Below are 27901 nucleotides of genomic sequence, written 5' to 3' on the forward strand. Positions count from 1 at the left end.
TATAAATAGAACTTCACAAGATGCTCAATATTCTTCATTTTAACACACTCTTCCTGTTAGAGTTCTCATAAATTATCACTTTATTTTCATAATATTATGACTTTATTCTCATAAATTACCACTTTATTCATTACGACTTTATTCTCGTAATGTCACAACTTTATTCTCGGAATTTTACGACTTTATTCTCGGAATTTTACGACTTTATTCTCGTAATATTACGACTTTATTCTCATAATATTACGACTTTATTCTATTACGACTTTATTCTCGTAATGTCACAACTTTATTCTCGGAATTTTACGACTTTATTCTCGGAATTTTACGACTTTATTCTCGTAATATTACGACTTTATTCTCATAATATTACGACTTTATTCTATTACGACTTTATTCTCGTAATGTTACGACTTTATTCTCGTAATATTACGACTTTATTCTCATAATATTACGACTTTATTCTATTACGACTTTATTCTCACAACATTACGACTTTATTCTCGTAATTTTACGACTTTATTCTCATTATATTATGACTTTATTCTCGTAATTTCCAATTTTTTTTTTGTCTTAGTTTGGCCCTAATACTCCGTCGTATCAAAGAGATAACTATTGTGCAAAAAAAACAAAAAACAACCCCCCCCCCCCCCCCCCCCAAAAAAAAAAATCACACACACACTAAGAAAAGAACGCTGAAAGTTCACTACTGCTTCACGAACCAGAACTGGAAATGCGTCGCTACCAAGCAAACCAATCACAGCGCTCTCGGTCTGCGTTGGGTCTGCGTTGGGTCTGCGTTGGGTCTGCGTTGGGTCTGCGTTGGGTCTGCGTCGCCGCGATGCATAGTTACATTTTTTGGGAGGTGCACGTCAGGCTACGGCGTAGCTCTGCGTTGATTTAACGCGGAACCATAATTCAGGCTTTCAATAGCTTTTCATCATCATGGTCTGCAGATGTTGGTACAGCAGGTTCAGCAGAGCTGAATGGCTTCATCTCTCTCTCTCTCTCTCTGCTCTTGATCACCCCGTGATGTCACCAAAGAGAGAGAGTGGGGCGAGCAAGCTGCAGTCGGAGTGATCCAGCTGTCAGAATCTCTCAGAATCTCTCCGGAGCTCTCGGCTCCCTGACAGCTCATTCAACAGCTCATTCCTGGTCGTCTGCGTGGTGTCGCTGCAGGACAGGACCATGACGGAGGCTCTGAGCAGTCCCAACCGGGCCGGCGTGGACCTCCAGGATCTGGACCAGCGCCAAGGTCAGTTCCTTCAGGCTCCGGTTGAGGGACTGAATTATGTCAGGATGTGGTTCTGGTCTGGGTTTCATCACCATCAACATTCCCTCACCGGCTCCTGATATTTCACCCTGTTTAGTTCCATAGATAGATAGATTAGATTAGATTAGATTAGATTTTATTGTCATTACACATGTAAACAAGTACAGAGCAACGAAATGCAGTCTGGCATCCAATCAGAAGTGCAACAGAAAGTATTATAGTAAATGCAGTATACACAGATTATAAATAAAATAATGCAGAGATAGAAACAACCTATCTGAGGTTGCTAAACTATTGCAAATATTCAGTGCTTATTGACTTGGGAGTGTAAACAAATATACTTTACAGATACTTTATTAAAACGTTATTAATTAATGAGTTCAATATTGGTGCATATATGTACGATATTTGAAGTTTAGGAGCCCTAACCGATCCAGAGCCAGCAGCCCCCCCATGTGCAACCCCATCCAGCTGCTAACGGCGTGTAATTGAGACGATAGAGGTGGAAAACTGAGGTGAGCTTCATTTTTATATCAATTATTATAACAAAATCCTTTAACCCTTGTACTGTCTTTGGGTCAAAATGACCTAATTCTCCTGTTCCTTCTTTCCTCCTGCTCTCTCCTTTTTCCCTTCCTCTTTTCTCCCTTGCTTCCTTCATTCTTTACTCCCTTCTTCCCTTCCTCTTCTCTCCCTTCCTTCCTTCTTCCCTTCCTCTTCTCTCCCTTCCTTCCTTCTTCCCTTGTTTTCTTCCTTCCTTCCTTCCTTCCTTCCTTCCTTCCTTCCTTCCTTCCTTCCTTCCTTCCTTCCTCCCTTTCTTCCTTCCTTCCTTCTTTCCTCCCTTCTTTTCTCCCTTCCTTTATTCCTTCTTTTTCCCTTCCTTCCTTCTTCCCTCCCTCTTCTCTCCCTTCCTTCCTTCTTCCCTTGTTTTCTTCCTTCCTTCCTTCCTTCCTTCCTTCCTTCCTTCCTTCCTTCCTTCCTTCCTTCCTTCCTTCCTTCCTTCCTTCCTTCCTTCCTTCCTTCCTTCCTTCCTTCCTTCTTTCCTCCTGCTCTCGCCTTCCTTCTTCCCTTCCTCTTTTCTCCCTTCCTTCCTTCTTTCCTTTTTTTACCATCCTTCTCCCTTCCTTCCTTCCTTCCTTCCTTCCTTCCTTCCTTCCTTCCTTCCTTCCTTCCTTCCTTCCTTCCTTCCTTCCTTCCTTCCTTCCTTCCTTCCTTCCTTCCTTCCTTCCTTCCTTCCTTCCTTCCTTCCTTCCTTCCTTCCTTCCTTCCTTCCTTCCTTTTCTCCCATCCTGGCTTCCTTCTTTTCACCCTTCTTTCCTTATTTTCTTTCTTCCTTCCTTCCTTCCTTCCTTCCTTCCTTCCTTCCTTCCTTCCTTCCTTCCTTCCTTCCTTCCTTCCTTCCTTCCTTCCTTCCTTCCTTCCTCCCTTCTTCCCATCCTCCTCCCTTGACCTGAAGACAGCACAAGGGTTAAAATCTGATTTATGTTAATGAGTGATGTGTTTTAGGTTTGTTTGTGTCTTTGATGAAACTGGTCTCTAAAGGAACCTCCTCCGACCTTCACCTTCAGCCTCAACCACGTCCATATTTGTAACGGAAACTCAAAGATGATGTGAACAGAACCAATTGACGGTATCCATGGAAACGACGACGACTGCTGCATCACGGAGTCCCCACAAGTGTGGCATACAACTGTGTTTTTATGAGCTGGAGTTAATCTTCTTATGCAAGCGCTCATTTAATTCACTTCCCAGCGCAGATGTAATCCCCCATCGGGGGGTAATCCAGGGAGGACCGCTGGAAGCTGGACACTGGACGCTGGACGCTGGACGCTGCCGATGCTTCCCTGTGCTGCTGTTCAACCTTCTCGCGGTTGCTGCTCTGGCGTCCATGAAACCTTCTCTCAGGTACTTTATTGCTCTCTCTAAAGCAGTGTTTCTCAACCCTGGTCCTCTTGGGCCTCTGTCCTGCATGTTTTAGATGCTACTCTGATTCAACACACCGTGATACAAGTACCTGTGTCATCAATAGAGCTGTGCAGACCTTGGTGACAAGCTAATGAGGACTATTACTTAGAATCTAAAACATGCAGGACAGGGGCCCACGAGGACCAGGATTGAGAAACACTGCTCTAAAGGAACCCTGAACTTTGTCGGGAGTCGGCTTTGATGCCTCGTTGGTTGGAGGGCGGCGTCGTGTCATCGTCGTGTCTTCATTAATCTGAGAGAGGACAGCCGTACCTAAGATTAGCCGCTTGGACCTGATAGAAGACTGGATCTCTCCACCGGGACCGGGACTGAGACCCCCCCAGAGTGTCCGAAATTGCATACTTCCACCCTAATGAGTATGCAAAATGAGTATGCGAGATTTTTTAGTGTGTCCAAAACATTAGTACGTACTCAATAATATGCTCTATCCATACTCATTCTGGAGAAATGTATTAGTGTGGATTGATGGACACTAGCTGAGCAGAAACGGCATTTGGTTGCTAAGTGATACGTATATGTCATAAGTATATTATTAAGTATAATAATATTATTATATAATATTAATATTATAATATTCGTATATAATAATATGATATAATGTCATCTTGTGCAGCAGCACCTTGCGGTGCGGTGCTGCTACTGCTGCTGTGACACGTCACTTCCTCCCAATGGCAGGAAGTGACGTGTGCGCTCTTAATAGTACGTCCGAATTAATGCACACTACTGATATTTACTGAAAAGTGTGGCGAACTTAAGTATATTTTTTAGTATATACTTTTTAGTATATACTTTTTAGTATGGCATTTCTGACGCACCGAGGGAGTTACAGGTCAGCATGTTAGCAGCCAGAATGTTAGCATCTCATGAGTTAGTGGACAGTGTGTTAGCACCCAGCATGTTAGCAGCCAGTTGATAGCAGCCTGCATAATAGCAGCTGGCTAGTTAGCATCCAGTTTGTTAACATCCAGCAAATTTACAGCCAACGAGTTAACGGCCAACAAGTTAACGGCCAGTGTGTGAGCACCCAGCACATTAGCAGCCCGGATACTAGTAGCTAGCAATTTACCAGCCAGCATACTAGCAGTGGACTAGTTAGCAGCTGGCAAGTTAGCAGCCAGGACATTAGCTTCCAGCACACTAGCAGCCAGGGAGTTAACGGTCAGTGTGTTAGCACCGAGCATCTTAGCAGCCAGTTGATAGCAGCCTGCATACTAGCAGCTGGCTAGTTAGCATCCAATGTTCTTGCAGCCAGGGAGTTAGGGGCTAGCCTGTTAGCAGCCAGCATGTTAGCATCCAGTGTGCTAGAACCCAGTATCCTAGCAGCTTGCAAATTAGCAACCAGCATTCCAACAACTGACAAGTTATCAACCATTGTTCTAGCAGCCAGCAAATTAGCAGGCAGTGAACCCAGAGCAGCCGGTTAGCCGGTTAGCCCGGCTCGCAGCCTTCCGTCAGGATTAAGGCCTCCGCTGCCGGCTGAACACGTCGTTCAGGTTTTAACGTTACACCAACGCAGAGCCTACGCCGTTGCCGTGACGCCGTCGTGAATCCTTCGGACTTCTCCGTCACTCCATTTCGCCGCGGTGCAATATCCCCCCAGAGCGCTGGTTGATACTTTGTTTAGATTCTGTTTTTTTCCAGTCACAGTGAATCAAAGAGATAACTATTGTGCAAAAAAACAAAAAACAACCCCCCCCCAAAAAAAATCACACACACACTAAGAAAAGAACGCTGAAAGTTCACGACTGCTTCACGAACCGGAACTGGAAATGCGTCGCTACCAAGCAAACCGATCACAGCCCTCTCGGTCTGCGTTGGGTCTGCGTTGGGTCTGCGTTGGGTCTGCGTTGGGTCTGCGTTGGGTCTGCGTCGCCGCGATGCATAGTTACATTTTTTGGGAGGTGCATGTCAGGCTACGGCGTAGCTCTGCGTTGATTTAACGCAGAACCATAATTCAGGCTTTCAATAACTTTTCATCATCATGGTCTGCAGATGTTGGTACAGCAGGTTCAGCAGAGCTGAATGGCTTCATCTCTCTCTCTCTCTTTTTTTTTTTTTTTTTCAAACTTTATTTAAAAGTTCCAATCACAGTCAGAACATTGACCGTGGACAATATGAAACAGTCAGGCATCAAGGAATTAAATAAACAAATACAGTATGAGACATAAAGTGGATGAAGTGCATAAGTCATTACATAAGTAACATAAATATAATAAAATAAATGAAATTAAATAAAAAGAAAGAAAATGGCAGGACATATATTATATTTCTCCAAATATTTCTTCAATTATGTTAACAGTGTGTATACATTTTTTATTATCAATTCTTTTAATACATTCAAGGTAGTTATTGAAATCAATTTCAAAAACAGGAAAGAAAGGTCGACCTTTGGAAAATTTGGATTTATGTATGTGGAATTTTGCAATTAGAATAATCAGATTAATTAAGTGTTGCATTTTCCTATCTTTATTATTATAGTATAACAGTATATCTTTGGCATTCAAATGAATTGGTATGTTGGAATGTGATGTGATGTAAGCTTCAATTTTTTTCCAAAAAATCTGGGAAAAATTACATTCAAAGAAAAGGTGCCCAATCGTTTCCACTTCAGCATTACAAAATACACAATTGGCATCAATATTGACAAATTTTGACACAAATTTGTTAGTGGGGTAAATGTTATGTGTAATTTTATATTGAACTTCTTTAATTTTATTGGAGATAACAAATTTATGTGGAAGGTCATCTCTCTCTCTCTCTCTGCTCTCGATCACCCTGTGATGTCACCAAAGAGAGAGAGTGGGGCGAGCGAGCTGCAGTCAGAGTGATCCAGCTGTCAGAATCTCTCAGAATCTCTCAGAATCTCTCAGAATCTCTCCGGAGCTCTCGGCTCCCTAACAGCTCTGGTCGTCTTCGTGGTGTCGCTGCAGGACAGGACCATGACGGAGGCTCTGAGCAGTCCCAACCGGGCCGGCATGGACCTCCAGGATCTGGACCAGCGCCAAGGTCAGTTCCTTCAGGCTCCGGTTGAGGGACCGGAGAGGTCAGGATGTGGTTCTGGTCTGGGTTTCAGTCACCAGGAAATGATTTCACCTGTAGGTTTGGCTCAACTAACTCGCAAAAGTATGAAAAAAGAAAGAAACAAACAAAAAAAGTATTTTCTGTTGTTTGTGTGTAAAGAAATATTAATAAAGTTTTATTTTGTAAATTTATGAATTTATATAATTATATTTTTTTTCTTTATGAAGGCAGAAAATCAGTTTTGTTCGGCAAATGTATAAATCCAGAACTTCATTTTTATGTGTAAATTCACAAGTTCATGAAGTTTTAATTGATATATATGTTTTTTTTATCCAATTTGCATTAATTTATGTATTTATTTTAAAATCTGAACTTCTGGCTCTAAACTACTCAGGTGTACTAACAGGATAATCCGTCCTGATCGATAATCCGTCCTGATCGATAATCCGTCCTGATCGATAATCCGCCCTGAGCCGCGGGTGGAGCTGCAGCTGCTCCAACATCTGGAACGGCTGCAGCAGCTGCAGGTGCTGGAGACGGTTGTTAGGGGTTACATCACCGCTGCTGTCTGAGCTTTGTCCTCCACATCTGTGTCCGTCCATGTCTGAGACTGTTCACATCTGTCCACATCTGTGTCTGTCCACATCTGTCCAAATCTTTTTTTTTTTTTTTACCTTGTCTGCACACATATTCACATATTAATGATTGATACCATGCCGGTAAAAACCTAAGGCATATATATGTGCATTGTTACTATATTTAATATATATACATAGGGGGGGGGGGGGGGGTGGGGGCATCCACTGCCAATCCAGGAAGCAGGAACACACGGAGGCACACATCAAGCAGTGGAAATCTGCAACAAAAACCACAAACGAAACACAAAACCGACACGGAGCCGACCAAAACACGAGCAGCAACCGACCAAAATCTTGAGATCTGATCACAGTCTAAGCTAAGCTTTTACGTCCCATCTACGTCTTTTTATGTCCTGTCTATGTCCTTTTATGTCCTGTTTATGTCTTCTTATGTACTTTCGTGTCCTTTCATGTCCCGTCTATGTCTTCCATGTTCGATCTTGTCATGTTTGTTTGATTGCTGTAATGCGTCTGTGAGTTTTTTGTTATTACTAGAAAGCGTTGCGGCTCTGAATGTCCCCAGACGTGATCACTGATGGTTCTGTTCATCGATCTGATGAACTGACTACCCTGGTCCAACCATCCTGGTACCAGGAGAACCTGCAGTTCAACCATCCTGGTACCAGGAGAACCTGCAGTTCAACCACCTGGTACCAGGAGAACCTGCAGTTCAACCATCCTGGTACCAGGAGAACCTGCAGTTCAACCATCCTGGTACCGGGAGAACCTGCAGTTCAACCATCCTGGTACCAGGAGAACCTGCAGTTCCTCTACTCACCACTAGGGGTCATAATTAATTAGATCAGGGGTCGGCAACCCAAAATGTTGAAAGAGCCATATTGGACCAAAAACACAAAAAACTAATATGTCTGGAGCCGCAAAAAAATAAAATGTCTTGTATCAGCCTTAGAATGAAGACAACACATGCTGCATGTTTCTATATCAGTTAGAACTGGGGGAAGATTTTTTTTTTCATTATGCACTTTGATAAAAAAGTCCAAATGTCGAGAAAAAAGTCAGAATTTCGACAAAAAAGCCGAAATGTTGAGAAAAAAGTCGAAATGTTGAGAAAAAAGTCATAATTTCGAGAAAAAAGCTGCAATGTTGAAAAAAAGTAGAAATGGTGAGAAAAAAGTCAAAATTTCAAGAAAAAAGTCGAAATGTTGAGAAAAAAGTCAAAATGTCGAGAAAAAAGTCAAAATTTCGTGAAAAAGTCAAAATTTCGACAAAAAAGTCGAAATGTCGGGAAAAAAGTCGAAATGTTGAGAAAATTAAAAAAAGAAGAAAAAAGGAAAAAAAAAGAAGAAAAAAAGAGAAAAAAAGGGAAAAAAAGGAAAAAGGAAGAAAAAAAAGGTCAAACATTTTTGAAAAAGCTCCAGGAGCCACTAGGGCGGCGCTAAAGAGCTGCATGCCGCTCTGGAGCCGCGGGTTGCCGACCCCTGAATTAGGGGCATGGTCTTTGGATTGGCAGCTGGCACATCCTGTGGCTAGTTGTCGTCACTATAGCTCCTTAGTACAGTATCCACTTCTGAGTTCTGGAAAAACCCAACAGAACATCATAGTTCTTACTTCAAGGAGAACCTTTAGTTGTGCCGGTAACTAGACTCAGACTCCAGTGAGTGGTTCTGGTTAAGCAACCTTTGCTTTGGACCACATCAGACGTTGTGTGAGGATTAACATCTGGAAGGAGGATGTTTGGATGGATTTGACCGGAATGAATGTAAACTAATATTAAAGAGCTTCAGTTAAGCTCCTTCAGCAGCTTTAGATCAGGGAAGCAGGTCCAGATCGTGATGGTACCTCCACCCGGCTTCACCGCTGGCCCCATGGACGACTGAGACCACCTAAGTCTTTACAGCAGGGGTGTCAAATGTGCAGCCCGAGAGAGATTTTCATGTGGCCCGCGAGAAGTTTCCAACGCAAAAAAACGGAATGTTAATTTACTAAAAAGGAAGGCATAAATAATTGCTATGAATCGCAGCATATCCGATGATATATTTCTTCTACAAATCCATCGTTATTCCACAAAAGAGGGCAGTTTTCGACAGTTTTTTAGTTTTCTATAATGCATTTGCCGATTTTATTTCTTTGTAGACGGTCATTTATTTTTATTAACTGACTACTATTATATATTTTCGCAGGAAAAATATCACTGCTAAAAAAGATGATAGAAGATATTTATTCGTAGAATTTCAGTTTTGAATACGAGGATAGTGACAAAGTAAAACAGTTAAAAAAGAAGTGCTGACTTTTTTATGCACACTGACATAAATATCCGCGCAAATTTTTAAAAATAAATACAGTTAATTGTACTGGAAAAATCTCTAAATCACAAAGAAACTTTCTCGGATGTAATAAGAAAGATTTTGTTTTTAATTAAATTTCCTATAAAAAAGCGAAATATAAAAAAACAAAATACTTGTTTCTGTTTATCTTTGTAAAATGATATTAAAAGTATCTTACATAATTTGAAAAAAAACGAGAAATTTCCAGAAAAGATCCTGAAGAAATATATTTTACATAATTAGAGTGTAAACAAAGTGCATATTTCCTTTAAAATTAACTAAACTGATATTGGATTAGATAACAATAGTAAAAAAAAAGAATTAGAAAAAAGTTTTTTCGCACCGTTTTTGTTATTTTGAGCGTTTTTGTTATTTTGAGCGAGAAAGAAATAGGTTAAATCCGGCCCGCCAAGCAAAATGAGTTTGACACCCCTGCTTTACAGGTGAAACACGTCCCAAGGAGACGTCCAGGAGACGGACCACCTCAGCAGCGTCTCTCTCCATTTGCATCCTGCCGATCACCAATCAGCTCCTGGACCAGGAATCTGGGTTATTTAAAGAGGTCGTTGGACCTTTAGACGGAGAGGAAAATAGCAAAATGTTACTTTTTCGTCAGGAGAAACATCCTAGGAGTTTCTGTGACACGTTTCTACTAGCATCACTTTCTATCTGCATAACGATGTGGTGAAGAGGATGACAAAGAGGCCGTGGTGGTCGTTCTCCGTGACTCCCTCGAAAAACTTGAGACTCTCCCGAGTCTCCAAGTTTTTTTTTATTTAACATGTCTTTATTAGATTTTCCATGTAATACACAACAATACAAAAACCCCATTGAACAGTCATTCGAATTTCAAACAATCGAATATTTGGCATCACAAGGCAAAAACAAGACAAGGACCAAAAAGAAACACAAGGACCAAAAGAAACACATTAACAAAATGAAAACTAGCCCGTAACAGAAATCATAATAACTATATCAAACTAAATAGAAAAAAAAAAAAAATAAATCAAAATAAGAGGCATAATTAAAATGTAAGTATTTATATAAAGTATAAATTATCTCCACGATGCCTCTTCTGTTTACAAGGCCTCATCAATATCACCATTTTTAAGAAAAGCTAAGAACTTTCCCCATAAATCATCAAATTCAAAGGGCTTTTTCTTGACACAGTAGATGAGTTTTTCTTGAGCCAGGCGTGATGTTAGATGTTGGACCCTTCACACTTTTCCAGCACAAGGCTATTGATCGTCTAGCTTGTACGGAAGAGTATCAGGGCCATGCAGGAGAAAAAATATTTGAGAGGGGAAGATTTTTTTTATTGTGCACTTCGAGTAAAAGTTCAAAATGTCGAGAAAAAAGTCAAAATGTCGAGAAAAAAGTCGAAATGTTGAGATTAATGTTGAAGTACAATTTCAAGAATAAAGTCGAAATTTCGTGAATAAAGTCGAAATTTCGCCTTTTTCAACATTAATCTTGACATTTCCACTTTTTTCTCGACATTTCGACTTTTTTCTCGAAGTGCATAATGAAAATCTTCCTCCTCTAAAATATTATTTTAATTTTCCTCCTGCCTGGCCCTAATACTCTTCCGTAAGCTTGTAGTAAGCATAGGTCAACCATTTTTTTCCCTTATTGGACAAAGCGCAATTGTCCGGATAGGAACTCAAAACACACAATTTAGGGCTTAGAGGAAGCTGGGCGGAAAAAACTTGAGATATATTGCGTCACCATCCTCTAAAATGTTTCTTTACATTCCCATAGACCAGGGGTCTGCAACCTTTATTATCAAGAGAGCCATTTTGCACCCACTTCTACAAAAAATATCTTTGGGAACCGCAAAAAATAAGAGATTTAAAAAAATCATCTTTTCATCATTTATTTTAGCTGTTACAATCCCTAAATATAACAACAGAAGTGCAGTGTGCATTCGTAGGCGTACTTTGAAATAAATTAAACTGTGAACTGTATTTCAGTCTAAATTTGTGTAAAAGTAAAATAAAAAATACCCCCCTTTAATATAAATAAAAAATTTAGTTGCAGCTTAGCAGCTTTAAAAATAAATATAAAAATATAGAAATTAAAAATAGTTCTTTTAAAATTAGATGGCATCTACGGAGCCCCTCTGGTGACATTTGAAAAAAATAAAATAATGCGTGGCCACGCATTATTAACTCGTGGCCACGAGTTATTAATGCGTGGCCATGCATTGATTATCTCGCCATGACAATACTCTTCTCTTTAATATAAATAGACTATAATTACCGTTATTAATGATGAATAACCATCCCACCAATGAAGTTGCATCCAGAAAGTCCAGACAGTAGGTTATAATGCCATCCACAAGTAAAATAATGCGTGGCCACGCATTAATAACTCGTGGCCACGCATTGATTATCTCGTGGCCACGCATTATTTTATTTTTTTCAAATGTCACCAGAGGGGCTCCGTAGGCATCAACTCAATCTCCAAGATAACTGCCCAACAAAATAAACTAATAATATGACTAAAAATGAATTCAGAAATATAATTTATTTATGTTTTGGGGTTTTTTCAAGGCCAAAGGGAGCCGCTACAGTGAGGATGAAGAGCCGCATGCGGCTCCGGAGCCCTAGCTTGCAGACTCCTGCCATAGACAGTGATATAAAGTACCTTGATAATTGTTGCATTTACAGCAGAGGTCAGGGATATTAGGATCAAATATTTTTAGTCTCCAAGTTTTACTTTACAGTCAGAGTCTGAGACAACAGAAAGACATATGAACCTTTAACAAATGCACTTCATTCAACAAGCGAATGCCTGTGAGGAAAGCCCCCCCCCTCGTCTCTTCATCCCCCAGCTCTCCATCCTCCTCCTCGGCTTGTGTTTGGGGACAAAAGGCTTCAGTCAGCAGAGACTGTGAGCTCGCAGGGCGAACAAGGAGCCTGTTGAAGAGGCGACATCAGCTCAGATCAGGGCGTCACTGCCTCTGGGGCCTGAACTCCGTGGACCCCCGGGGGGCCAGTTCCTCCTGATCAGAGGTGTCAAAAGTATTCACATTCATTACTCAGGTAGAAGTATAGGTACTAGAGTTTAAAAATACTCCTGTAGAAGTTGAAGCATCAACTCAAGTTTTTTACTCAAGTAAAAGTATAAAAGTACTGGTTTCAAAACTACTTAAAGTATAATAGTAAAAGTAATGTAAGGGGGAAAAAAGCCATTAAGGACAAAAGCCATTGAAAATGAATGTATCTTAGTATAATGCAAATATATTAAAGCACCATATATGTGTACTATTGAGCATTAACATGTGTTTCAGAGAGCAGGAGATATGATGACTAGTTGCCTATAAGTATTGTAATGGTGCAAAAAGTCAAACTTCAGAGGCATGTTATCATTTATCCTAACCTTTATTGGAATGTACATCCAAGTTTAGTTGCAGGAATCTGAGGGAACGGATGTAAGAACAAAACTGGACAAGAACATCTGAAACAACCACAACCAAATTCACTCTATCCGGATGGAGCAATTTAACTGGATAGTTTTTTTTAAAGGCCAATATAAAATAGAGTAACGAGGCTGTTTTTAAAATGTAAGGACTAAAAAGTACAGATAATTGCGTGAAAATGTAAGGAGTAAAAGTAAAAAGTCGTCTGAAAAATAATTAATCCAGTGAAGTATAGATAACCAACATTTCTACTTAAGTAAGGTAACGGAGTATTTGTACTTGGTTACTTGACACCTCTGCTCCTGATGCAGGGCTGTAACCCATAAACCCTGAGGAACCTGCTGCAGACATCACCACTGTGGTGGACGGTCTCCAGCAGGATCAGAACCGGATCAGAACCCTGGACGGGTTAATCCTGGTGCTGCTCCGACATAATCTCCTTACATCTCCTGGCTGATGGTTGCTGCTCTTAATCTATGATCTGCAGCTCAGCAGTCAGAACATGCCAGATTATTGGATGATGGACACCACAAATGTCCAGAATCTCCTTGACAGTTTTCATCAGAACTGTAACACGCCAGCAGTCTGCATAGTGCAAAACTCTGCAGCAACAATTCTGACCCGCTCTAATAGGAGGTCACACATAACCAGAGAACAAGAACTTCCTGGACTCAAAAGACCAGGATTCCTTGTGAACAGAGCATGCGCAGAAAACAAATTCCTGTTCCGTTTGATGGGGATATTCCGTTTGGCGTTTACATGACCCAATATTCAGGTTTTAAAAGGAGTAACCCAGGGGTCATATTGGGGTTTTTAAAAACCAGAATATGAGCAAATTCGGGTTATTCAAAGGGGTAATTGGTGTTTACATGGCCGTGCAAATTCGGGTTATTGCCAATATTCGGGTTTTAAAATGGTTATTGAGTCATGTAAACGCCAAACGGAATATCCCCATCAAACGGAACATGAATCTGTTTTCTGCTCATGTTCTTTTCACAAGGAATCCTGGTCTTTTGAGTCCAGGAAGTTCTTATAAACACGGAGAAACAAGACCAGGAGGAGACTAATCACTTCATAAATGTAATGAAGGATATGAACATTTCTGCATTTGTAGACGGTAGAAAGTACCGGGATAGAAGATTTATTAGAAGGTGAGCGAAAAATTGCGCGAAGCAGCATTTGTTTTGAATTTGGATACAGGAAGAAGAAGCAGAAATGACGGGAATTGTGTCATCACGTTCTCCGTGCGTCGATGGTTTGATCCAGATATCCCGAATGATTAATTACCATGTAAACAGGGATAACCCTGTTTGCTCACGCATGGAAACGGAATATTCTGAATGTCTCAGTAACCGGAATATTAGCAATAACACGAATTTTGACTGCATGTAAATGTAGTCAATGAGGATAAGCAACGACAGTGGTCAGCTAGCGTAGAACTCCCTAAAGGGGCCCCACCTATACCTCTAAAAGAAAACAGGAGAACCATCAAAAAGCATCTAGAAAGTGGTGAGATAAAACATGCTAATTTAGCTTAGAGTAGCTCAGTCTGTCCTGCTGAGCATCGCAGTGAAGACACCTGCAGGAAAGGTTTGGAGACCACTAGACCAGCCCAGAACCTTTCAGACCAGCCCAGAACCTTCAAGACCAACTTAGAACCTCCCTGAACAAACCAAAACCTTCCAGACTAACCCAGAACCTTCCAGGCCCACCCAAAACCTTCAAGACCAACTTAGAACCTCCCTGAACAAACCAAAACCTTCCAGACTAACCCAGAACCTTTGAGAACCAACCCAGCAGCATTGTGGTGGTCTGTTAACAGCACAAGAAAACATGGACGTGGATGGCTGTGGTCTCTGGCCGTCTCTGGTTGTGTCTGGTGGTTCTTCACGGATTAGAAGTCAACGTGGTGGGAGGTCACAGACCCGATGACGACTCTTCATTGGCTGTTCCAGCTGTCAATTAAAAGTTCACGTTCCTCTTTAAACCCAAACAGGACTGAGCTGTTTAGTGATTGGAAGGATAGAAAGGGCTGAAGTGAGTTTCCAAGACTGAGAGGAGAGTCCCTGCTCCTCCACGTCCGACGATGACGGACAGATGGATGGATAGACGGACAGAGGGATGGATAGACAGATAGACAGATGGATGGATAGACAGACAGAGGGACCGATAGACAGACAGATGGACGATAGATGGACAGATGGATAGATAGACAGATAGACAGACAGATGGATGGATAGACGGATGGATGGATGGTTCATGGGTGTAAATGCTGTTTTTCCAGGTGCAGAGTCTGCGGACAGCGGCATCGGTGTGGACGACCTGCCGGTTCCCCAGCAGATCCAGGTCAGCAGCATCACCTGTGATTCCTTCAGGATCATCTGGGACATGGACGGCAGAGGCCGGGACCGGATCACTCACTACTTCATGGACCTCAACAAGAAGGAGGACAAAAGCTCCAACCAGTTCAAACACATGGTGGGTGTCTGAATTCAATCACTGTAGAGCCACAACCTCAGACCAGAGAATTATTTCATGTGTTTAGCTATCCCTCTCTTGTCTGGAGCAGGTGGGGCTCATTTCCTCTCAAGAAAGATCTGAGATACTGATTCATCTGACCCAAGTTCAGATGTGCATTCCACTGATATCCCATCACAGATAATCATCTACTGAGCAGATATTTGCAGTGTCCCAGCCGGAGGAGAATGGAATAGACTGCATGAAGGGACAGTTTAGTACAGGACAGTACACGACAGTACAGGACAGTATAGGACAGTATATTATAGGACAGTACAGGACACTATAGTACAGGACAGTATAGTATAGGACAGTATATTATAGGACAGTACAGGACAGTATAGTATAGGACAGTATATTATAGGACAGTACGGGACAGTATAGTATAGGACAGTATATTATAGGACAGTACAGGACAGTATAGGACAGTATAGTATAGGACAGTACACGACAGTACACGACAGTACAGGACAGTACAGGACAGTATAGTACAGTATAGTATAGTATAGTATAGTATAGTATAGTATAGTATAGTGAAAAGTGTAGTATAGGAGACTACAGGACAGTATAGTATAGGACAGTACAAGACAGTATAGTATAAGGCAGTATTGTTTAGGACGGTATAGAGCAGTATAGTACCGTGCAGTATAGTATAGTACAGTATAGTGCAGTACAGTACAGGACAGTATAGTATAGGACAGCGTAATATAGGACATACAGGACAGTATGGTATAAGACAGAACAGGACAGTACAGGACAGTACAGGACAGTACAGGACAGTACAGGACAGTACGGTACAGGACAGTATAGGACAGTACAGGACAGTATGGTATAGGACAGTACAGGACAGTACAGGACAGTATGGTACAGGACAGTACAGGACAGTATGGTATAGGACAGTACAGGACAGTACAGGACAGTACAGGACAGTACGGTACAGGACAGTATAGGACAGTACAGGACAGTATAGAACAATAGTATTGGACAGTACAGGACAGTATAGGACAGTATAGGACAGTACAGGACAGTACAGGACAGTATGGTATAGGACAGTACAGGACAGTATGGTATAGGACAGTACAGGACAGTACAGGACAGTATAGGACAGTACAGGACAGTACAGGACAGTATGGTATAGGACAGTACAGGACAGTACAGGACAGTATGGTACAGGACAGTACAGGACAGTATGGTATAGGACAGTACAGGACAGTACAGGACAGTACAGGACAGTACAGGACAGTATAGGACAGTACAGGACAGTATAGGACAGTACAGGACAGTACAGGACAGTATGGTATAGGACAGTACAGGACAGTACAGGACAGTATGGTACAGGACAGTACAGGACAGTATGGTATAGGACAGTACAGGACAGTACAGGACAGTACAGGACAGTACAGGACAGTACAGGACAGTACGGTATAGGACAGTACAGGACAGTACAGGACAGTATGGTACAGGACAGTACAGGACAGTATGGTATAGGACAGTACAGGACAGTACAGGACAGTATGGTACAGGACAGTACAGGACAGTATGGTATAGGACAGTACAGGACAGTACAGGACAGTACAGGACAGTACAGGACAGTACAGGACAGTACGGTACAGGACAGTATAGGACAGTACAGGACAGTATAGAACAATAGTATTGGACAGTACAGGACAGTACAGGACAGTATAGGACAGTATATTATAGGACAGTACAGGACACTATAGTATAGGACAGTACAGGACATTATACTACAGGACAGTATATCATAGGATAGTATAGTATTGGACAGTACAAGACAGTATAGAACAGTATATGACATTATATAATAGGACAGTACAGGACAGTATAATATAGTATAGTATAGTATAGTATAGTGAAAAGTGTAGTATAGGAGACTACAGGACAGTATAGTATAGGACAGTACAAGACATTATAGTATAAGTGTTAGGTTTAGGCACGTAACATTTGTAACATCCAACTCTCTGGAGACAAAGAAAGACACAAACACCATTAAAATTTACTTGCAAGGAGAGCAGTCGAGATTTGTAAGATCTCCAACATACTCTGATTTGTCTCTGCTGCTTCCTTGCTTTTATTCACTCTGGGTGTACCCTAGTTTACAGAGCTGACTGCGCCCTTAAAGGGAGTGGTCGCAGTCAGTGGACAGGTATAGATTGTTCTTGTTTAGCAACAAGAAGTTTCTTCTTCTCTGCAGATTTCTGCTTTATGCTGACAATTAGGAAACTTCTTGTGCAGCACTTTTTAATCACTTAACACAGCATTGTTTTATCAGTGCGTCACAGGCGTAAGCAAATCATCATACGTTCTGTTAATAGCAAGCATGATAACTTATTACTTATTTACAATAGTTCCAACAATAAGGCAGTATAGTTTAGGACGGTATAGAGCAGTATAGTACCGTGCAGTATAGTATAGTACAGTATAGTGCAGTACAGTACAGGACAGTATCGTCGTCGGCGGCCTCCGTCAGTCGTTTATCGACTATGGATACTTGCCAGTGCACTTCCTTGGCCGTTTGTGGCTGTGTAGGCCTGGACAGGACAGTATAGTATAGGATATTATAGTATAGGACAGCGTAATATAGGACAGTACAGGACAGTATGGTATAGGACAGTACAGGACAGTATAGTTTTTATTTATTATAAGTATCTCATAACTATCATTTTTGTCCATCGTTCCTGTAGTTTCTTGTGCTGGCCCCCCTTTTTTCTCTTTTGTGCATGTTTGCAGGCCGGAGCCTCGGGAGCTGCGTGCTGGCCATGCTTTTCTCCCACTAGGGGAGTTTTTACCTGCAATTGTTTATGTAATAATTGCTCGGGGGTCATGTTCTGGGTCTCTGGAAAGCGTCTATAGACAACATCTGTTGTATTAGACGCTATACAAATAAAATTGAATTGAATTATAGTATAGACGAATCCGGCGACCGGTTTGTGTGCGCCGCCATCTTGCGGCGGCGCCATTGCTGCGGTGGCAGGTGTCAATCTGCCACCGCAGCGCTGTTATTGTAACCTGACGCTCTACAGCATCATTATAGCTGGATTGATGATGTTAGACAGTGGCCTTCCATAAATAATGAAGGTATCTTAAATTAATGCTGATGTTAATTTATAAATAATGATTTGTTTGAGCGATAAGCAGGAAAGAATAGAGGAATAGGGAGATAAGGGAGTGTATGATTAAACACTGTAATATAGCTCTCTCCACCTCCTCTCCTTACGAGGCACGTCTGCACAATTAAATATTACCTGTTTATGTGTTGTTTTATTTTAGGTATCCAAGAATATTTTATTGATCGCCTGGCGTCCGATGACGAAAAAAAACGCAATTACAGGTCTCTAATTGAAGGGCAGAACTATCTCAGCTCCGGATGATACAGAATACATACATACATAACCCCAATCTGCAGATAAAACTAGTTTGTTGAGGAAAAAATATCAACTCTATTTGTAACTGCAGAAGAAAAAAATAATCTCACGAGGAAAAGAAAAATATTGCTCACGCCATTGGAGCCTCTTCAGCAAAAAAAAGAGAAAAAGAGAGAAGTAAGAGTAATAAAAAAGATGTAGGCTACTGTATGTTGTTATATTATACTAATTTATTGAAACACATGGCGAGTCAAACATTTACCAAAGCAGCTGCCAAACACTAAACAAGGTAGTAAGACGGTGGTTCTGCAGAACTGCGGCAGTAAATCCTCATCGGAGCTTCATTCTTTAGTAGTGATTTCATATGAACCCAAACCGTTAATAATCATTATTTTCTCCATATACCGCTCCCTGGCTTCCTTGTTTAAGGTATCTCGGTAAATTCCAGTTCCTTTCCAGCAGTTTAACATCTTTTTTTTGCGTTCCGTCTGTTCACTTGGTGAAACAGAAAAGTAGTTTTGAAAGTCCCTCCCTTCTTCATTCACTATCAAAACAAATGCACGTGACCGGGACAGGAGTGTTCCGATGATACAAATACATTAAGAGAGCCTGGCAGGGAGCGGAGTAATAGATCCATACGTATATATGTCTATGGGCTGGAGCGGAGGAGCGGAGCCGTCACCGCAGTAATGGCGGCCGCTCGACTTCCGGGTTTCGCCGGATTCGTCTATAGGATAGTACAGGACAGTACAGAGTCAAGTTAGTTTTAGAGAGAGACTTAATGTTTTTTTGAGTTTTGTCCAAACTTGATGGGTTGTAAATCCATGGCCTCGTCTAAAACTATAATGATGTTTTAGGTTCTTACCCGATCTGTTAATGAGATTAAGTGATGTTTGTCCTCCAGGACGTGCCCACAAAGCTGGTGGCGAAGGCCGTCCCCCTGCCGATGACGGTCAGAGGTCACTGGTTCCTGAGTCCGCGGACAGAGTACACCCTGGCCGTCCAGACCGCTGCCAAACAGCTGGACGGGGAGTACGTGGTTTCTCCGTGGAGCGAGATCACCGAGTTCTGCACGGCAGGTAAACAGGAAACACTCAAACTATGCTCTTAAAAATAGACATATACACGTAGACGCCCCATCGAGTGCTGAGCCGTATGTTAACGTAGCCGCCATATTGGATGTGGCAAGACTGCGCTGTAAACTAATACAAGTAAATGGACTTAGGCCATTTATGCTAGCCAATCGGAATCCTGGAAAAAAACTTCAACAAATGACACGTGTGAAGCCTGAATAATATGGTTCCGCGTTAAATCGATGGCGTAGCCTACGTACGGTGTGCGTCGCCGCGTACCCTACGCCGTAGGCTCTGCGTTGGTGTAACGCGGAACCATAAATCAGCCTTGACTGCAGTTACTTCCAAGACGGAACGAGAGTCTTTCGTTTGGAGTGACAGAGAAGTGGAGTTACTTTTAAGTGTGACTTTAGAAGTGGTGATGTTTCTGTAGCATAATGTGACGTTCTGAAGACTAAATCTCTGTTTCCCTCCGTTTACAAGCAAACGTGAAGACAGAGTTTTTGAAAATCTCCACTTTGGCCGGAGTTTTCAGAAATTATCGTTTTTGGTGACTTTGAGCTTCGTTTTCGTGTAAACGAACGGCCAAAACGCATGAAAACGCCACCGTTTTTGCTCCGTGTAAACAGGGCCTTATTTTCATAAAGCGCCTTTCTACAAAGAAATGTAGCCTACATTTTACGTCTCATTTATTCATTCACAAACGCACTAATATACTTGGGAAACAAAAATAAGAAAAATAGAGAAACATATTTTCTCATCAACAAAACATATTTTTAAATTTTCAAGTAACAAAATAACATATTTTAACTATTTTTCAGATTTTTTAAAATAATTTTATTGTCTGAAAAATGGTTCAAATATGTTATTTTGTTATTTGAAAATTTTTAAATTTGTTTTGTTGATGTATTTTTCTATTTTTCTCTATTTTTCTTATTTTTGTGAGGGGGGATATATATTGTTTTTCGGCACTACCTTGTTCTCTATAGCTGATATAACATGAATTACTCCTATGTGGGATCAATAAAGTTCTTATTTTTGCCATCTGAGAAAATTAAATATATTATATTTGGTGCCTAACTGTTTCCCAAGTATATTAGTGCGTGTGTGAATGAATAAATGAGACGTAAAACGTACATTTCTTTGTAGAAAGTCACTTTATGAAAATAAGTCCATTTACTTGTATTAGTTTACAGCGCAGTCTTGAACATTCAATATGGCGGCGACGTTGACGTATCGCAGCAGTGGGCAAGAACACTCGATGCGGCGTCTACGTATATATGTCTATGCTCTTAAAGTCCTGAACGGGGCTTTGCAGCTAGGATACCATGTGGTGATGGAGCTGGTGGGGATGTGCTCAGCGCTGTTTCTGTAAAAGTCGGGCATTAACTTCTGTGGAAGCAGGACCTTGTTCTGTTTCCTGAGGAAGGACGTTTGTGGACGGGAGTGTGCTCATTCCTCCTTGTTCTTCTCAAGTCAATAATCACATCCTCTGTTTTGGGGGTAATTACAGTAAGAACAGAGGACTCATGTACGAAGAACTAAAATTTCGTACACCCAAATCTGGTTGAGTACGTACGCACAGAAATGTGCAGATGTATCCATGCGTTCGCTGGTTCCTGCCACATTCCCTGATTCATCCCACCTGTCAGTGTTCCACTAGGTCCTCCAGATATCGTAACTATGTAAATAAGCAGAACTCTATGAAAAACGTTTTACCTTTTGTCCAAATAACAATGATAACAAATCAGTTTTCGGTTGTACTAGTCCTGGTTTTGGTTGTACCAGGTCCTGGATTCTATTGTGATAGTCCTAGTTTCAGCTCTACTAGTCCTCGGTTTCGGTTTGTACTAGATCCTGGTTTAAGTTCTACTAGTCCTGGTTTCGGTTGTACTACGTCCTGGTTTTTGTTTTACCTGTCCTGGTTTCAGTTCTACTATGTCCTGGTTCTGGTTCTGTCAGCACTCGTGTCAGATCACATCTGTTTCCTTCAACATGGCGCCACATACATGATGTTAAGAGGCTTTAAGGGCTTCAGAAACCTTTGGATGTGCAGAGATCTGTGCATAAGCCGCTGTCCAAACACTTCCACGAACTGCTTCCACCGGATTAAGGAATATTCCTGCGTTTACAGAAATATTCCTGCATTTACAAAAATATTCCTGCGTTTACAGAAATATTCCTGCGTTTACAGAAATATTCCTGTTTACTGAAATATTCCTGTGTTTACAGAAATATTCCTGCATTTACAGAAATATTCCTGCGTTTACAGAAATATTCCTGCGTTTACAAAAATATTCCTGCATTTACAGAAATATTCCTGCGTTTACAGAAATATTCCTGCATTTACAGAAATATTCCTGCGTTTATTCCTGCGTTTACAGAAATATTCCTGCGTTTACAGAAATATTCCTGCGTTTACAGAAATATTCCTATGTTTACAGAAATATTCCTGTGTATACAGAAATATTCCTGCGTTTACAGAAATATTCCTGCGTTTACAGAAATATTCCTGTTTACAGAAATATTCCTGTGTTTAAATAAATATTCCTGCATTACAGAAATATTCCTGTGTTTACAGAAATATTCCTATGTTTACAGAAATATTCCTGTGTTTACAGAAATATTCCTATGTTTACAGAAATATTCCTGCGTTTACAGAAATATTCCTATGTTTACAGAAATATTCCTATGTTTACAGAAATATTCCTGCATTTACAGAAATATTCCTGCGTTTACAGAAATATTCCTGCATTTACAGAAATATTCCTGCGTTTATTCCTGTGTTTACAGAAATATTCCTGCGTTTACAGAAATATTCCTATGTTTACAGAAATATTCCTGTGTATACAGAAATATTCCTGCGTTTACAGAAATATTCCTGTGTTTAAATAAATATTCCTGCGTTTACAGAAATATTCCTGTGTTTACAGAAATATTCCATTTACAGAAATATTCCTGCGTTTACAGAAATATTCCTGCATTTACAGAAATATTACATTTACAGAAATATTCCTGTGTTTACAGAAATATTCCTGTGTTTAAATAAATATTCCTGCGTTTACAGAAATATTCCTGCATTTACAGAAATATTCCTGCGTTTACAGAAATATTCCTGTGTTTACAGAAATATTCCTGTGTTTACAGAAATATTCCTGCATTTACAGAAATATTCCTGCGTTTGTCCTGTGTTTACAGAAATATTCCTGCGTTTACAGATTACTCCACCGTCCAGCTGAAGCAGCTGCTGCAGAAAGCTGAAGCCATCTCCGGCCGGATGCTTCCCTTCACCGTGTTCTACAGGAACCAGCTAAGGGAGTACGTCCAGCAGGACGGGTGTGTAGCTGCAGCTTGGCCCTGCTCAGGTGTCTAGCGTCGGCCTCTAACCCTGGTTGTACTGTGTTTATGGTTCTAGAGACACTGGGTGCAGCGTCATGCTGCCGTCGGTGAAGGACAACAGCGGGAGTCACGGGTCGCCCATCAGCGGCAAACTGGAGGGGATCTTCTTCAGCTGCAACACAGAGTTCAACACAGGGAAACCTCCCCAGGACTCTCCATACGGGCCCTACCGCTTCCAGGTACCTGAAGGCACCACGGCAGTAGAGGACAGTCTTCCTGTAGGGTCTGATAAAGAGGACAAGCTCTACAAGTCCATGGCTTAGGAGGTGTATCTCCATTACCAGGAAAGGCCCTGCAATGGGACATTTTCAAAGATTTCCACATAAAAACCTAACTTACAAACCGTATTTTCCGCACTATAAGGCGCACCTAAAAGCCTTCAATTTTTTCAAAATCTGACCATGGGCCGTATAATCCGGTGCGCCTTATATATGGATCAATATTGAGCTGCAACAGGTCTCGCAACCATAGACATATATACGTAGACGCCTCATGACTAGCTTGAACGTAATCCAGCGTGGCCGACATATTGGATGGATCTCCTCCATAGACATATATAAAGGCTAGATGACTCGTCCGCGCTGCTGCCAATGAAGAGCGACGTCGTCACATGGCGGCCATCTTGCCACAGGAGAGCTCGCTCACTCATAACATTGTGCATGTACTGCTTAAACAACCTTAACTTGCTCAATTCTCAACAGATTTTCAGACAGTTTGGTTTGTCATGAACGTCAGAGATGTAGTTATGACACTGCATACTTTTGAAAAACGTACTTTCATATGAAAATAAGCAGAAACAGTTTGCCATGACATGGTTTTCATATTTAATCAATATTTCTATAGTATTCTTAGTAATATTTATAGTTACATTATAACATATATATATATTATTACCATATAACATATATGTATATATATATATATATATATATATATATATATATATATATATATATATATATATATATATATATATATATATATATACATATATATACATATTATTACCATATAACACGTATTCATATGACATAACACATTAATATATTATTACATTATGATGTATTTACGTCATGACATTACATATGTGTGTCTATGTGAAGGACAGAGTCATATTGATAAGTTCAGAAAAGTGTTTTTTATTGTTGTGTTTTGATGTATTTGATGTAAGCCCAGTGGATATTTAAAGCTTACAGAAGGCTGCATTTAACTGCTGCTATGTCATTCCTGCAGTATTTCTGCAGGTGTTTTGGTCCACCATCCCCCCTGACTTTTTTTTTTTTTTTACAACTTGAGTACTGGTGGTCACCCTTGATAACTTGGGCAGGTAACGTTAACGTTAGTTAGTGGTGATACTATTATATTGATATTGATATTATTGTATATGCTGCATGATTAGGTCGTTTTTCGCAACGAAGAGATACAATTTCAACATGTCCAAGCATCCCGAATCATACCCACGTTAATGACGTTTATGATGAACCAATCCGTTTGTAAATCCGTCAAGATTTCGGCAAGTTATGAGTATTTTTGTCGGTACAGACCACTCACCCTCCAACAGCAACAACTATAGCGCACGCATGCGCACCAGAGAGTCTCCTGTGGCAAGATGGCCGCGGGTGAACGACGCTGGAGACTCCGCCGTGAGTCATCTAGCCTTTATATATGTCTATGATCTCCTCACTCCAGGCAAAATTAACTACACTGGAGTTAATAAACACTGGGGTTAAAATACACTGGAGTTAATAAACAGTCAAATGTCGCAAGACATTTGACCGTTTATTGTTAGACAGTTTTTCTCCACAAATTAGGCATACTGGGAGGCCACTCTCATCAGAGGTAAATGCAAATGAATCTGCCCAGGCATCATTGAATGTTCGATTTTCTTCAGATATTTTTCTTTTCTTACATTTCTCCATACTTGGTCTTGCTGGGGTTGAGAGTCGCGACGAATGGATGGCGTTTTGGCGGGAATACCGGCTTTCGCGAGTATGACGTTTATTTTGAGCGACGAAAAACAATAAAATATATTTATTCTAATATGTCAAGATCACAATAATCTTCCAATTTAGAACTAAAATATTAAAGAACTAACACAAATAAAATACACTTTAATTAAATACTTAGTTTTTTTTTTTTGTAATTTATTTTCCCAAGCCACTTGGAGCCGCAGTATAAGGATGAAAGAGCCGCATGTGGCTCCGGAGCCGCGGGTTGAGAGCTTTGGTCTAATGGATGCAGATCGTAACCCCAGCCTCTACTGTAGCGCCTTATAATGCAGTGCACCTTATATATGGAAACAGTTTTAAAATACGTCATTCATTGAATGTGCGCCTTATAGTGCGGTGCGCCTTATAATGCGGAAAATACGGTAGTTATTATGTTAATTTATGTTAATGGCAGTGGTGCAAAACCACCACCAACTGGTGTGAACTGCAAGGTTTGTACACTCGGTCAACGGAGCAGGATCAACACTGTAATCGAGGCAACAACTGTAAGGACCAAGAATCAGGTCCACTCGCTACTAGTCTCATTTAATGATGTCAAATTAGACAGTCAATTATGATTGTGTTTAATTCGTTCAATTCAATTTTATTGTGTCTATTACAACAGAAGTTGTCTCTTGGATCTTTCCAGAGAACCAGAACATAAACCCCCGAGCAATTATTACATAAACGTAACATAAACAGTGGCAGGTTAAAACTCCCCTTTAGGGGGGAAGAAACCTGGACCCGGACCAGGATCATAAGGGGGAACCTCCTGCCGGAGTCCAGCTCCTGCCTATGCCTGTAGAGGACGGTCTTCCTTTAGTTCCTGTCTCCGCCTGTAGAGGATGGTTTTCCTTTAGTTCCTGTTTTTCCTTGTAGTGGACGGTTTTCCTTTAGTTCCCGTCTCTCCTTGTAGTGGACGGTTTTCCTTTAGTTCCCGTCTCTCCTTGTAGTGGACGGTTTTCCTTTAGTTCCCATCTCTGCCTATAGGGGACACAGTTTTCCTTTAGTTCCCGTTTCTCCCTGTAGGGGACAGTGTTATTTTAGTTCCCGTTTCTCCTCGTAGGGGACGGTTTTCCTTTAGTTCCCCTCTCTCCTTGTAAAGGACTGTTTTCCTTTATTTCCTGTCTCTGCCTATAAAGGACAGTTTTCTTTTAGTTCCCGTTTTTCCCTGTAGAGGATAGTTTTCCTTTAGTTCCCGTCTCTAGGGGACACAGTTTTCCTTTAGTTCCCGTCTCTCCCTGTAGAGGATAGTTTTTTCTTTAGTTCCCCTTTCTCCTCGTAGGGGACAGTGTTATTTTAGTTCCAGTTTCTCCTCGTAGGGGACGGTTTTCCTTTAGTTCTGTAGGGGACAGTTTTCCTTTAGTTCCTGTCTCTGCCTATAGAGGATGGTTGTCTTTTAGTTCCCCTCTCTCCTTCTAGGGGACGCTTTTCCTTTAGTTTCCGTCTCTGCCTATAGGGGACAAAGTTTTCCTTTAGTTCCCGTCTCTCCCTGTAGAGGATGGTTTTCCTTTAGTTCCCGTTTCTCCTCGTAAAGGACTGTTTTCCTTTATTTCTGTAGGGGACGGTTTTCCTTTAGTTCCCGTCTCGCCCTGTAGAGGATGGTTTTTCTTTAGTTCTTGTTTCTCCTCGTAGGGCACAGTGTTATTTTAGTTCCCGTTTCTCCTCGTAGGGGACAGTGTTATTTTAGTTCCCGTTTCTCCCCGTAAAGAACGGTTTTCCTTTAGTTCCCGTTTCTCTTCGTAGGGGACAGTGTTATTTTAGTTCCCCTCTCTCCTTGTAGGGGACGCTTTTCCTTTAGTTCCCATTGCTCCCTGTAAAGGACGGTTTTCCTTTATTTCTGTAGGGGACAGTTTTCCTTTAGTTCCTGTCTCTCCCTGTAGAGTACGCTTTTCCTTTAGTTCCTGTCTCTCCCTGTAGAGTACGCTTTTCCTTTAGTTCCTGTCTCTCCCTGTAGAGGACAGTTTTCCTTTAGTTCCCGTCTCTCCCTGTAGAGGAGAGTCCTTCTTTATTTCTGTAGAGGACGGTTTTCCTTTATTTCTGTAGAGGACGGTTTTCCTTTAGTTCCCGCCTCGGCCTGTAGGGGGCGGAGTTACGAGGCAGCGTTGTCCCCCTGTGTCCCCAGGTCCGAGCAGACGTCCTCTTCCACCGGGACACCAACCTGTACTTCGGGGACTTCTACTGCATGTACACGTCGTACCACTACGTGGTCCTGGTCCTGACCCCCGCCGGCTCCGCGGGGGACGTCTTCTGCAAAGGACGGCTGCCGCCGCTCGACCGCTCCGACAACCGCTTCCTGACCTGCAGGGAGGACGAGGACGGGTCGCTGTCCTTCCGTCACGCCCAGGACGTCACCCTGGAGGTGATCTACACCGAGCCGGTGGACCTGTCTCTGGGGACGCTGGCGCAGATCCAGGGACACCAGCTCATGAGTCTGTCCACCCTCAACGCCAAGAAGGACCCGAGCTGCAAGACCTGCAACATCAGCGTGGGACGTTAGCGCCGCCGCCGCCGCCCTTAGCAGCTAACTCGCGTCAGTGCTAACTACCTAGCTACGAACTAACTCCACCGTCCACGAAGACGGTTGAGGGCTGGCGGCTCGTCCTAGAGCGTCCTACTGGGACGGACAGCGACCTCTAGTGGCCACGGAGGATATTTGAGGAGAAACAGGTCACCAGGGGGGCGTCAAAGTGGATGGAGACGTAAATAAACATGGAGACCTCCCCTTGTTTGTCCTCCCGCCTCCTGCTCCCCGCTATCAGTGACTTGATGGTACCAATGACTTCACACATCGTTTTTATGAATGTCATTTTCTTGAAGTAAGTAAGTACTAGGGGTGTAACAATATATATCGTGCCACGAAATTTCGCGATACAAAAACATCACGAAACGTGTCGTGGAGGTGACAAAGTGTATT

The 27901-nt window shown here is 41.6% G+C and overlaps 1 protein-coding gene across 2 annotated transcripts; it reads left to right on the forward strand.

Annotated features, from left to right (window-relative positions):
• The first annotated feature begins 1050 nt into the window (after positions 1 to 1050).
• On the forward strand, positions 1051 to 27901 carry LOC133419223 (phytanoyl-CoA hydroxylase-interacting protein-like). Of its 2 annotated transcripts, none has more exons than XM_061708267.1 (6): positions 1051 to 1252; positions 14909 to 15102; positions 19429 to 19603; positions 22816 to 22933; positions 23013 to 23175; positions 27110 to 27901. In XM_061708267.1, exons 1-6 carry the CDS (start codon positions 1186 to 1188, stop codon positions 27482 to 27484), a joined length of 1092 nt encoding a protein of 363 aa, XP_061564251.1. In that variant the 5' UTR covers positions 1051 to 1185; the 3' UTR covers positions 27485 to 27901. The 2 variants fall into 2 exon arrangements, with proteins under 2 accessions (XP_061564251.1, XP_061564252.1); XM_061708268.1 differs by lacking the exon at positions 1051 to 1252 and adding an exon at positions 6171 to 6262.

This window comes from Cololabis saira, chromosome 19, assembly GCF_033807715.1.
Source record: "Cololabis saira isolate AMF1-May2022 chromosome 19, fColSai1.1, whole genome shotgun sequence".
NCBI classification, from domain to species: domain Eukaryota; kingdom Metazoa; phylum Chordata; class Actinopteri; order Beloniformes; family Belonidae; genus Cololabis; species Cololabis saira.